Raw genomic sequence first — 12,426 nt, forward strand, 5'->3', positions numbered from 1 at the left:
CCATTCTGGTCAAAGGAGAGAGAGCGCATAAGAGACTACTGAGAGGTAAGTTGAAGCAAGGACATGAATGTTTAATTTATTATGTGAATCTTTGTGGAAAAGAATTTTACCAAATTGTATAATTGATATTATAATTATTATTTTGATATTAAGGCACACTACCATACCATCAGAGCCCTGGTGGCACAGTGGTTAAGAGCTCAGGCTGCTAATCAAAAGGTCAGCAATTCGAATCCACCAGCTGCTCCTTGGAAACCCTATGGAGCAATTCTACTCTGTCTTGTAGGGTTGCTATGAGTTGGAATCACCTTGACAGTAACGGGTTTGGTTTTTGGGTTTTGATACCATACCATCAAAACACATTAAACAATATAAAATAATTTTTTAAAAATCAATAAAAATTTGCACCTGGAAGCCTATGCATTTAAATTCAGGCAGAGGTGGTAGGAGTTGTAAAGCTTGGACCCCAACTAGAATTTTATATATTTTTAACCATTGTTTGTGTGATTACACATTTTAAAAATTATAATTTAGAAAATATTAATGCTATTTCATGCTCTCATTATACCTGTAACTTTTCTATTATATTTCTATAATCCCATGCAGGCCCTCCAAGAGCTTCCTTAAAGCGTGGTCCAGAGCGAGCAGACAATCTCCAACCCATGGCTGCTCTTTGTACCATGTTCGAATGGCTCTTCATGAAGACGGTATTGACTTGGCTGTCCAAATCTACTGGAATGGCAATTCCACGATTCTTTGCTGAAAAAAGAAAGATTTAAAATAGTCTCCTCTTACTCTGACTTCTTACACATTATCAAAGCAATTGTAAAAACAAAGAACAATTAAAAAAGGAAAAACACCAAATCTTTAAACTCTGCCATTTCATTGTTTGTATAACTTCAAAAGCTTTAAGCCTGAACATATTTCAATTCTCAATACCAATTAGTAAAATAGGTTCATTAAACATTCAAGAACTTACTTGATTTCTTGATGATTAATGCTTGAAACACACTTCATACAGAAACACACTGTATAACAACCATGAACATTAGCACCTTCCCAGTTGCCAAAGGAAATAAGAAAGCAGACAGAAAACACATGATAAAATCCTGCCTCTCCATTCATTAATTGAGTGTGTGTGCATATGTGTGCCCATGTATGTTTGTGTGTGCATGTGCACATGTGTGAAATTGTATGTGGTAAATATCTGAGAGTAGAAGTTAAAAACTTGAAGTTTTAAAAAAAAAAACCAACCTTGGACAATGGCACACAGAACATATCCCTTTTCCTAGATCTACTGACATGTATATTTTAACAGACTAAAAAATGAGAATGCCTGCCATAAGCAAAGTAGAAACGTTGAGGCATTTTTTCCAGACAGAATGAAGATGGAATTAGTCTATCAGAAGGAACAGAAGAAACTGCCCTGAAGACATTTGCGTTAGAACAGGTCTTCCCAAGCTCACAGTCTTCCAATACCAAGAGTGGCAGTGGGGTTAGAGGAATCATCTGCGCAGTTCACTAAAGAATAGCATCTGGATAGCTGGGAAGTGAAGGCCTTCCTCCCTCTGACTAGCATAAACAGAGTAGTTGGCAGCAGCAGTTTTTCCCCAGAGGATAAAGTTAAAGAAATGTTCTCTCAAGAGAGTAGAATATCTGCCTGGAGAGAATGCCAAACGAAGGTGTTAGGTCCTGGCACAGAAACGGAGCAAAGCTTGAATTAATTCCAAAATTCCTCATCAAATAAGGGGTAGCATGGGAGGAAAAAGGAAAGGCAGCTCCAGCAAAGGGAGAAAATATATTAAAGGCTCCAACCTCTGAGCAAAGCCCTTCTTATTTTAACATTTGCTGGTATTGCCAGCCTATCTCTGCTTCTCACATACACACACACACACACACACACACACACACACACACCCCTTAAAGGAAAGCCTGCATATCGTTCGTTCAGTCCCTTACTCGGAACTCAGCATTTGACCTGTTAGTTGTAGAATTCTAGTGGAGAAATAGACCCTCAAAAATGCATAGGAAACCCATGCCAGCCACCCATCCCAGTCATTACACAGATCTTCATAATTATGAACACACCACCAAGGATCATGGGGAAAACCAGAGCATTAAAAATAACTAACCCCAGCAAAAACAGAGAAGATTCAGAGAAGACTAAAAAATATATAAATGATTCTAACTATTGTCCTCAGAGATACTGGAGTAGATACTGCATCCAAAAAAATGAGAAAATCAGAAAAAGAATTCTTGGGAATTACAAAATGATTGCAAAAATAAACATTTTAAAAATTAGTTGAATAAGGAAAAAACAGGAACAAAGACCAAATTGGCAATCTGGAAAAAGAAGTCAAGGAATCTTCTAGAACATTAAGCACAAAGATCAAAATAGAAAATAAAGCACAGAGATTATCCAACAGATAGACATTCCAGAAGGAAATAGCAGAGGCAATGAAGGGAGAGAAATGATGAAGAATTAGGAAAAAAAAAAAATTCCTTGGGCTGAAGGAACATACAAATCTTCAGACTGAAAGGGCCCACTTTGTGTCAAGCAGGATCAAATAAGCATATTTTGCCATATTCTCGTAAAAATTTAAATGCCAACCACAAAGAGAAAATCACAACAACTACCATAGGGAAAAGAAGATTTCTTTTTCGGAAATCAGAATGATACCTGGCTTTTCATCATCAATATTGGATGCTAGAAGACAACGGAATATCTTTAAAGTTCTGAGGGACAAAATATTTTAAAATTAGAAGTGTATACCCATGTAAACTAAAAGTAAAGCGGAATTCCAAAATAAAGACATTCCAGAACATGTAAAGACTCAGAAACACTTCCCTGAACCCTGTATGAAAAAATTACTCAAAAAAATGAGAAAGGAATTCAAGAAACGGATGCCATGAATATAAGAAACCATGGCAATTGAGTATGAATCTGAAGAAGAGAAAAAGCTAGTAACAAAGGAAAGAAGATCCATTAGAGATTAATAGTTGGAATGTTTCCTTTAAGTTGGAAAAGTTTCAATATCATAGAGCTGCATTTTGTTCTATAATTATTTTTCAGAGAAAAACATTTATATATAATAATATTATATGTTCTGATCATTGATTTTTCAAGTTGTCATCAACCTAGAAGAGAAGGTTTAATTATATTTCAGAATAGAACACAAATATCACACATCATAACAATGTAAAGCAATAGTTAGAATGCAGAGTGGGACAGAAGAAGTTGAAATGAAGGAAATACATTAATTTCCTTATTTTTTATAGTGTGGATAATATAGACATTACTTAGAAATGTTAGGTCAAGAAATAGAGGCATAAGAGTATTATTTAAAGCTATTATATTCGCCAGAAGAATTTCTTTAAATGAATGAAGGGATAAGAAGAAACTGGGTAGGGAGGGAGGGAGAGAGAGATGTAGGTATCTAACTCACTTCACATAATGAGAGGAAAGGACAACAGTAGACAGTACTATTTCTGCTGGTGAAAATTCTTGGAAGCTGAAAGATGCTTAAAAACTTCTTTAAAAATATAAAATTTTAGCTACCAACACAAAACAGGTACCAATTTAAACAAGAGCTCAAGCAGGTTTTAAAAGAATAATAAAAGCTCTAAGGCAACCCTAAACAATCAATTGCACCACTACACAGATTTCCCCAGTGAATTAATGTTTTCCTAATATTCATCATAAATTTCCTTTTTCCAAAGCACACACACAAAGCAATCACACACAGCAGCACAACTACACTCCCGCCCCCTCAGAAGGACATACACCTCAACATTGCCAAGCTGTACCTGTTTATAAATAACTTAATTCTGCACCATGATCGAATTCTGGCAAAACCTCAATCCTCTTCTGGCTGCCTCACATATAAGCTGGGTGTGCTCTAAACATTCAAAAACAGTACTGCTTATAAGTTATTTTCTAAGCAGCAAAAATAACAAAAATTCTCATCTTTAGTGTTGCTCAAAGCATATTACAACAGTTTCTACCAATGTTTAAACAAATGCGGAAGGAAGGCTGGGATTTAGATCTCCTTTAGGAATTAGGTGCATTAATGGAATTGAACATCCGATAAGCATTGTTGTTACAAATGACTTACACAAAGAACTGCTCTATAAATAGTTTTCTAATGACACCAGTGGAAATTTCGTTAAATGGCAGCAGCACCTCTGTTATTCTTAGCATTGCAGCACTCCTTAGAGAGGTCACAAAAATCTCGCCTGTGCACAGATGTTCCTGTGAACTGTTGCCACTACATATTCCTTTAAGGCCAGCACCATGGACAAGCCAGGGCTCAGGAGACTATCCTAAACTTTGCTGAAAGCTTTTTATGTTTTCCCCAAACTTCACTACCTTAATTGGTATTGTCTAACCTCCTGTCTTAGCACAAACTGCATAATACAATTAGCTCGGTAAAACAGACTACATTCTTATACCTAAAGGTAAACTCCATTGTTGTCAGATGCCGTCGAGTTAGTTCCGACTCATAGCGACCCTATGAACAGCAGAACGAAACGCTGCCCAGTCCTGCACCATCCTCATGATCATTACTGTGTTGAGCCCACTGTTGCAGCCACTGTGTCAATCCATTTCATTGATCGTCTTCCTCTTTTTCACTGACCCTCCACTTTACCAAACATAATGTCCTTCTCCAGGGACTGAGCCCTCCTAATGTCCAAAGCATATTCAAAAGTAAACTCTAGACAACGGCAAAAACACAATTTCTAAGCAGTAAAAGAAAATTAACTATGCAATTAGGGAAAAGGGAACTGAGTTTTAAAAAAATGTAGGCTTGTGTAGATAATGATAGAGTTTTGTTTCAAGCAGTTATAAAAATATGAATAACTTTAAAGGCATGGTCTTCAGAAATACATATGCTACACTGTCAAAATATTATAAATATTAATTTGAAAGCAAAATTGACAATGCTAATTTAACTCTCCATATATTGTTTAAAAATTAAAGTGGAAAAGAAAATTATGACTAAGAAAAGAATTAATTCATGATCTCACTTACAAGAACATTAATAACTAGGACAATATTTTTTAAACACAACCAAAAATATGATCTAAATTTAGTTTACTTTTATCAAATTAGAAAAATTCCAGTATGAATAATATATAAAAATGTGAAATAGGACTTATTATTGGGATTAACACCTATTTTCCACCCCCTTTTTCTCTCAATAAGAAAGAGCTAATGAATTTACTATAGCTTGCCATTCTTCTAGCCTATAGCATTGGCTCCAATTCTGTGCCTTAATGGGAAAGGTCACATTAAAGTTTGAAATGTTTAAAAAAGGAATACTCCTATTTCACTTCTATTTTAGAATGCAATTGAGATCCCACCTTGTTAAGGATATGTTGTCAGAGAGTAAGTATATGAACTTTTAAAAAAAAATAGTAGACCAACAACACTCTTTAATGAAATGGAAAAACTAATCTCCAACTTCATATGGAAAAAAAAAGAGGCCACAAATAGCAAAAGCATTATTGAAGAGGAAGAACAAAGTAAGAGGCCTCACACTCTCTGATCTCAAAAAATTACTATATCAGCATGGAAGTCAAAACAGCCTGGTACAGTACAATTACAGACACATAGACCAATGGAACAGAATTGAGAACCCAAAAGTAAATCTATCCAGCTACGGACAGCTGATCTTCAATAAATTCCACACTGCTGGTGGAACTGTAAAATTGAACAACCACTACAGAAAATGGAATGGCGCTTCCTCAAAAAGCTAGAAGTAGAAATACCATATGATCCAGCAATTCCACTATTATTTATCCTAGAGAAATAAGAGCCGTGACACAAATAGACATACGCACATCTATGTTCATTGCAGCATTATTCACAATAGCAAAAAGATGGAAACAGCATCCATCAGTGGATGAACGGATAAACAAATCGTGGTACATATTGGACTACTACACAATGATAAAGAATAATGATGAGTCAGTAAAATATCTTATAACATGAATGAATCTGGAGGACATTCTTGTTGTTGTTAGGTGCCATCGAGTCGGTTCCAACTCACAGCGACCCTACGTACAATAGAAGAAAACACTGCCCGGTCCTACACCATCCTCACAATCCTTGTTATGCTTGAGCCCATTGTTACAGCTGCTGGGTCAATCCATCTCATTGAGGGTCTTCCTCCTTTTCCATGACTCTCCACTTTACCAAGTATGATGTCCTTCTCCGGGGACTGATCCCTCCTGATAACATGTACAAAGTATGTGAAACGTAATCTTGCTATCCTTGCTTCTAAGGAGCGTTCCGGTTGTACTTCTTCCAAGAAAGATTTGTTTGTTCTTTCGGCAGTCCATGGTATATTCAATATTATTCACCAACACCGCAATTCAAAGGCATCAGTCCTTCTTTGGCCTTCTTTATTCATCGTCCAGCTTTCGTATGCATATGAGGCAACTGAAATAATCATAGCTTTGGTCAGGTCAGGCACACCTTAGTCTTCAAGGCGACATCTTTGCTTTTGAACACTTTAAAGAGGTCTTTTGCAGCCAGTTTGCCCAACTCAATGCATCTTTTGATTTCCGGACTGCTGCTTCCATGAGTGTGGATTGTGGATCCAAGTAAAATGAAATCCTTGACAACTTCAGTCTTTTCTCCATTTATCATGACGTTGCTTATTGGTCCAGTTGTGAGGATTTTTGTTTCCTTTATGTTGAAGTGTAGTCCATACTGAAAGCTGCGATCTTTGATGTTCATCAGTAAGTGCTTCAAGTCCTCTTCACTTTCAGCAAGCAAAGTTGTGTCATCTGCATAACGCAGGTTGTTAATGAGTCTTCCTCAATCCCGATGGAACAATCCTTATATAGTCCAGCTTCACCATGTGTCTGTCAGTTTGTGGTACTGTGGAGGCTTGTGTGTTGCTGTGATGCTGGAAGCTGTGCTACCGGTATTCAAATACCGGCAGGGTCACTCATGGCAGACAAGTTTCAGCTGAGCTTCTAGACTAAGACAGACTAGGAAGAAAGACCTGGTGGTCTACTTCTGAAAAGAATTAGCCAGTAAAAACCTTATGAATAATATGAAGGACCTTATGTTGAGTGAAATAAGTCACAAATGGACAAATACTGTATGATACCACTTTTATAAAAAGTTAAGAATAGGTTTGCTCACAGAAAGCAATATTCTTAGATGGTTACCAGGAATGGGAGGGGAAAGGAGGGAGAATCACTTACCAGATAGTAGATACACATTAATTCCGGTGAAGGGAAAGGCAATACACAATGTAGGAAAGTCAGTACAATGTGACCAAGGCAAATGAAGACACTGAGAGGTACACAAGAATAAAGGACAATTATGGTAACAACTATGGTAACAAATATGCTCACTTGTCTATGCCAAGAAATTTGGGAGACAGCTACCTGGCCAACCGACTGGAAGAGATCCATATTTATGCCTATTCCAAAGAAAGGTGATCCAGTTAAATGCAGAAATTATGAAACATTATCATTAATGTCATAGACAAAATTTTGCTGAAGATCATACAAAACAGCTGCAGCAGTACATGGACAGGGAACTGCCAGAAATTCAAGCTAGATTCAGAAGAGATGTGGAACCAAGGATAACATTGCTGATGTCAGATGGGTCCTGGCTGAAAGCAGAGAATACCAGAATGATTTTTACCTGTGTTTTACTGACTGTGCAAAGGCATTCAACTGTGTGGATCATAACAAATTATGGACAACAGTGCAAAGAAAAGGAATTCCAGAACACTTAATTGTGCTCATGAGGAAACTGTTCATAGATCCAGAGGCAGTTGTTTGAACAGAACAAGGGGATACTGCATGGTTTAAAATCAGGAAAGGTGTGTCAGGGTTGTATCCTTTCACCATACCTATTCAATCTGTATGCTGAGCAAATAATCTGAGAAGGTAGACTATATGAAGAAGAACTTGGCATCAGGATTGAAGGAAGACTCTTTAACAACCTGTGTTACACAGATGACACAACCTTGCTTGCTGAAAGTGAAGAGGACTTCAAGTACTTACTGATGAAGATCAAAGACCACAGCCTTCAGTATGGATTATACCTCAACATAAAGAAAACAAAAATCCTAAGAAGTTTCCTGAACACAACCAAACACTTTGAGGGACAGAGTAGCTGGGGCTGGGGTCTAGGGACCATGGTTTCGGGGGACATCTAGATCAATTGGCATAACAAAGTTTATTAAGAAAATGTTCTGCACCTCACTTTGGTGAGTGGTATCTGGGGTCTTAAAAGCTTGTGAGCAGCCATCTAAGATACATCAATTGGTCCCAACCCACTTGGAGCAAAGGAGAATGAAGAATACCAAAGACACAAGGAAAATATCAGCCCAAGAGACAAAAGGGCCACATAAACCAGAGACTCCATCAGCCTGAGACCAGAAGAACTAAATGGTGCCCAGCTTCCACCAATGACCACCCTAACAGGGAACACAACAGAGTCCCTGACTGAGCGGGAGAAAAGTATGGAACAGAACTCAAACTCAGATAAAAAGACCAGACTTAATGGTCTGACTGAGACTGGAGGAACCCTCGAGGCCATGGCCCTTGGACGCTATGTTAACCCAGAACTATAACCATTCCCGAAGACCACTCTTCAGGCAAAGATTAGACTGGACTATGAAATATAAAATTATATTCTTGAAGAGTGTGCTTCTTAGTTCAGATACAGAAGACCAAATGGGCTGCTCCTCTCTGGAGGCAGGATGAGAAGGTAGGAAGGGACAGGTGCTGGTTGGACGGACATGGGAAACACGAGGGGCAAAGGTGGAGTGTGCTGTCACATTGTACAGACTGCCGCTAGTGTTACATGACAATATGTGTACAAAAATTGTGTATGAGAGATGAGCTTGAGCTGTAAAATTTCACCTAAAGTATAAAAAAATCCTCACAACTGGACCAGTAAGCAACATTATGATAAATGGAGAAAAGCATTAAGTTGTCAAAGATTTAATTTTCTTGGATCCTAATCAACACCCATGGAAGCAGTGGTCGAGAAATCAAATGATGCATTGTATTGGACAAATCTGCAGCAAAAGACCACTTTAAAGTGTTAAAAAGCAAAGATGTCACCTTAAAGACTAAGGTGCGCCTGACCCAAGCCATGGTGTTTTCAATCGCCCCATATGCATACGAAAGCTGGACAACGAATAAGGAAAACCAAAGAATTGATGCCTTTGAATTGTGGTGTTGGTGAAGAGTACTGAATATACCACGGACTTCCAAAAGAACGAACAAATCTTTCTTGGAAGAAGTACAACCAGAATGTTCCTTAGAAGCAAGTATGGCAAAACTATGTCTCACATACTTTGGACATGTTATCAGGAGGGATCAGTCCCTGGAGAAGGACATCATGCTTAGTAAAGCAGAGCATCAGTGAAAAAGAGAAAGATCCACAATGAGATGGATTGACATGGTAGCTGCAACAATGGGCTCAAACACAATATTGTGAGGATGGTGCAGGATCGGGTAGTGTTTCTTTCTGCTGTACATAGGTCGCTATGGGTCGGAATCAACTTGACGGCACCTAACAACAACAACATAGTAACGACTATACCATATACATGGAGCCCTGGTGGCCCAGTGGTTAGCAGCTACAGCTGCTAACCAAAAGTTCAGCAGTTGGAATCCACCAGCTGCTCCTTGGAAACGCGATGGGGCATTTCTACTCTGTCCTACAGGGTCGCTGTAAGTCAGAATTGACTCAGAGGCAACGGGTTTTATACCATATACAATTGGGCAACAACAGTAATAACCTAACATCTGTGAATGGTTAGATAGGTAGATATGTATGCTATACAGAAGTGGGAGGGTGTATGGGAGTGCATGTGTGTGCATATATGGGTATACCAGAAAAAAAAAGCAAAACCAAACCCATTGCCATCAAGTCGATTCTGACGCATAGCGACCTGATAGGACAGAGTAGAACTGCCTCACAGGGTTTCCAAGAAGCGCCTGGTAGATTTGAACTGCCAACGTTTTGGTTAGCAGCCATAGCACTTAACTAGTATGCCACCGGGGTTTCCATATATGGGTATAGTTATGGGTAATTGTATATACATATTTGAATGTGCTGCATGTATATTCATAAATATAATAGCGCTCATAGGAGGAAGAGTTATGGAAACTTCTTAGACATATAAAACACTTCTTGGAACTTAGTTACCGGGCTTGAAGGCTAAGGACCATAGTCTCAGGGGACATCTAGCTCAACTGGCGTAACATAGTTCACAAAAATAATGTTCTACATCCCAGTTTGGTGAGTAGTGTCTCGGTCTTAAAAGCTTGTGAGCGGCCACCTAAGATACAACTATTGGACTCTTCCTGTCTGGAGCAAGGGAGAGTGAAAGAAACCAAAGGCTCGGATGGAATTAGTCTAAAAGACTAATGGCCTACACAAATCACAGCCCCCTTCAGCCTAAGACCAGAAAAACCAGATGGTGCTCAGCTACCATTACTGAGCACTCTGACCGGGGACACAGTAGAAGGTCCCAGTTAGGGTGGGAGAAAAATATAGAACAAAATTCAAATTCATAAAAAAGACCAGACTTACTGGAATGATAGAGACTGGAGGAACCCCTGAAACTATCACCCTAAGACACCCTTTCAAATTGAAACTGAAGTCACTCCCAAAGGTCACCATTCAGCCAAATAATAGATTGGCCTATAAAATAAACAATAACACCCATGAGGAATGTGCTTCTTAGAACAATCAACTATACAAGACCAAACAGGCAAAACACTGGCCCAAAAGCAAAGATGAGAAGGCAAGGAGGGGCAGGGAAACTGGAGGGATGGAAACAGGGAAGCCAGGGTGGAAATGGGGAGAGTGCTGACACATTGCAAGGATAGCAATCAATGCATGGAACAATTTGTATATCAATTGTTGAATGCAAAACTAATTTGTTGTATAAACTTCCACCTCAATCATAATAAAGTGTATAAAAAAAATAGGAGAGTGGATGGGTTCTTATGGATGCATTTATCTTTTGTAGAGCTCTGCCTAAAGAGACAGCTAGTTTTCTAAAATGCAGTATCTCTATTGACAGTTATTTTGATTATTAGGCAAACCTGCTAATTAGACCAATAAATCCCGAAAATTCTCTAGATATGACAAGTCTTTGTAGTGATTTTAAGAAGTAATTTAAATCTATTCTAATTATTAGTCATTAAATTATTCATATTATACGAAATGTCCTAATTAGACGAAATTGCTAATGGTATCTGCCAGACCAAAATACCTGAGAACATACATATTGCAGTGATAAAGGCCATGCAAGAAATGCTTAGATAGATAAACTGACAGGTAGGGGAAAAGGCAAGTGAAAGTTTAAGCATTAATTGGAAAACTTGGTTTGTTGTCAAGCCCTACTATACTGGCCCATAAGAATAAGAACAGTTGGTGCCACAGGAAGAAGGAAATGGGGTGGGCAGGGAGTGGTACTTTTCTGTGTCATATTAAAGTACACAGAATAAACCTGTACTGAAGCATTAATGTTTTGAACATTAAAGATATTAAATGCATCTCTCCTGTTTGGAAATCAAACTATACTAGATAGATCATCAGTTAATCCCCAAACAGAAGAAAAAATATAAATTTTGTAGGTTACTCAATAACTAGTATTGGCATACCTGACTAGTAACCTGGAAAAAATTAAGTTGACTCCATACCTTATACATTACAACTAAATATATTTTAGACAGCTTAAAATTTTAAAACAAAAAACCAAATCCAGTGCCGTCAAGTCAATTCCAACGGATAGCAATCCTGTAGGACAGAATAGAACTGCCCCATAGGGTTTCCAAGGAGCAGCCGGTGGATTTAAACTGCTGATCTTTTGGTTAGCAGCTGAGCTCTTAATTACTGCATCAAAAAATTTAAACAGCAACACCAAAATACAAAACAGACTAACCAGAACCATAAAAATTCAGAATAGGGAACTTAAGAAAACTATCTCAAACTGACCAAGGGTATTCTGAAGATGAAAAAAAAAAAAAAAAACCTAAAAAGCCATGAAAGAAAATCAAAATTTTCTGCATTCCAAAATATAAAATACTCAAATGACAAATTCAGAAAAAAATATCATGACTTGAAGGTAATAAGTTCATTTCCTTAATATATAAATGCTTATAAAAATAATTAAGAAAAAAATAACAGTTCATCCACCTATGAACTGCTGATATTTGACAAAGGCCCAAAGTATGTTAATTGGGAAAAAGACAGTCTCTTTCACAAATAGTACTGGCATAACTGGATATCCATCTGCAAAAACCTGAAACAAGACCCACACTTCACACTATGCACAAAAACTAACTCAAAATGGATCAAAGACCTAAATATAAAATGGAAAACGATAAAGATAATGGAAGAAAAAATAGGGAAAACGCTAGGAGCCC

At 37.8% G+C, this 12,426-nt stretch overlaps 1 protein-coding gene across 1 annotated transcript in view; it reads right to left on the reverse strand.

Annotated features, from left to right (window-relative positions):
- Window positions 1-12,426, reverse strand: part of ITPR2 (inositol 1,4,5-trisphosphate receptor type 2) — a 596,492-nt gene that overhangs the window by 249,376 nt on the left and 334,690 nt on the right. Inside the window, exon 29 of the mRNA XM_023738100.1 lies at window positions 569-759. Within this exon, the coding sequence (XP_023593868.1) occupies window positions 569-759 (191 nt within the window). The remainder of the gene's footprint in view (window positions 1-568; window positions 760-12,426) is intronic.

This window comes from Trichechus manatus, unplaced genomic scaffold (assembly GCF_000243295.1).
Source record: "Trichechus manatus latirostris isolate Lorelei unplaced genomic scaffold, TriManLat1.0 scaffold00112, whole genome shotgun sequence".
NCBI lineage: Eukaryota > Metazoa > Chordata > Mammalia > Sirenia > Trichechidae > Trichechus > Trichechus manatus.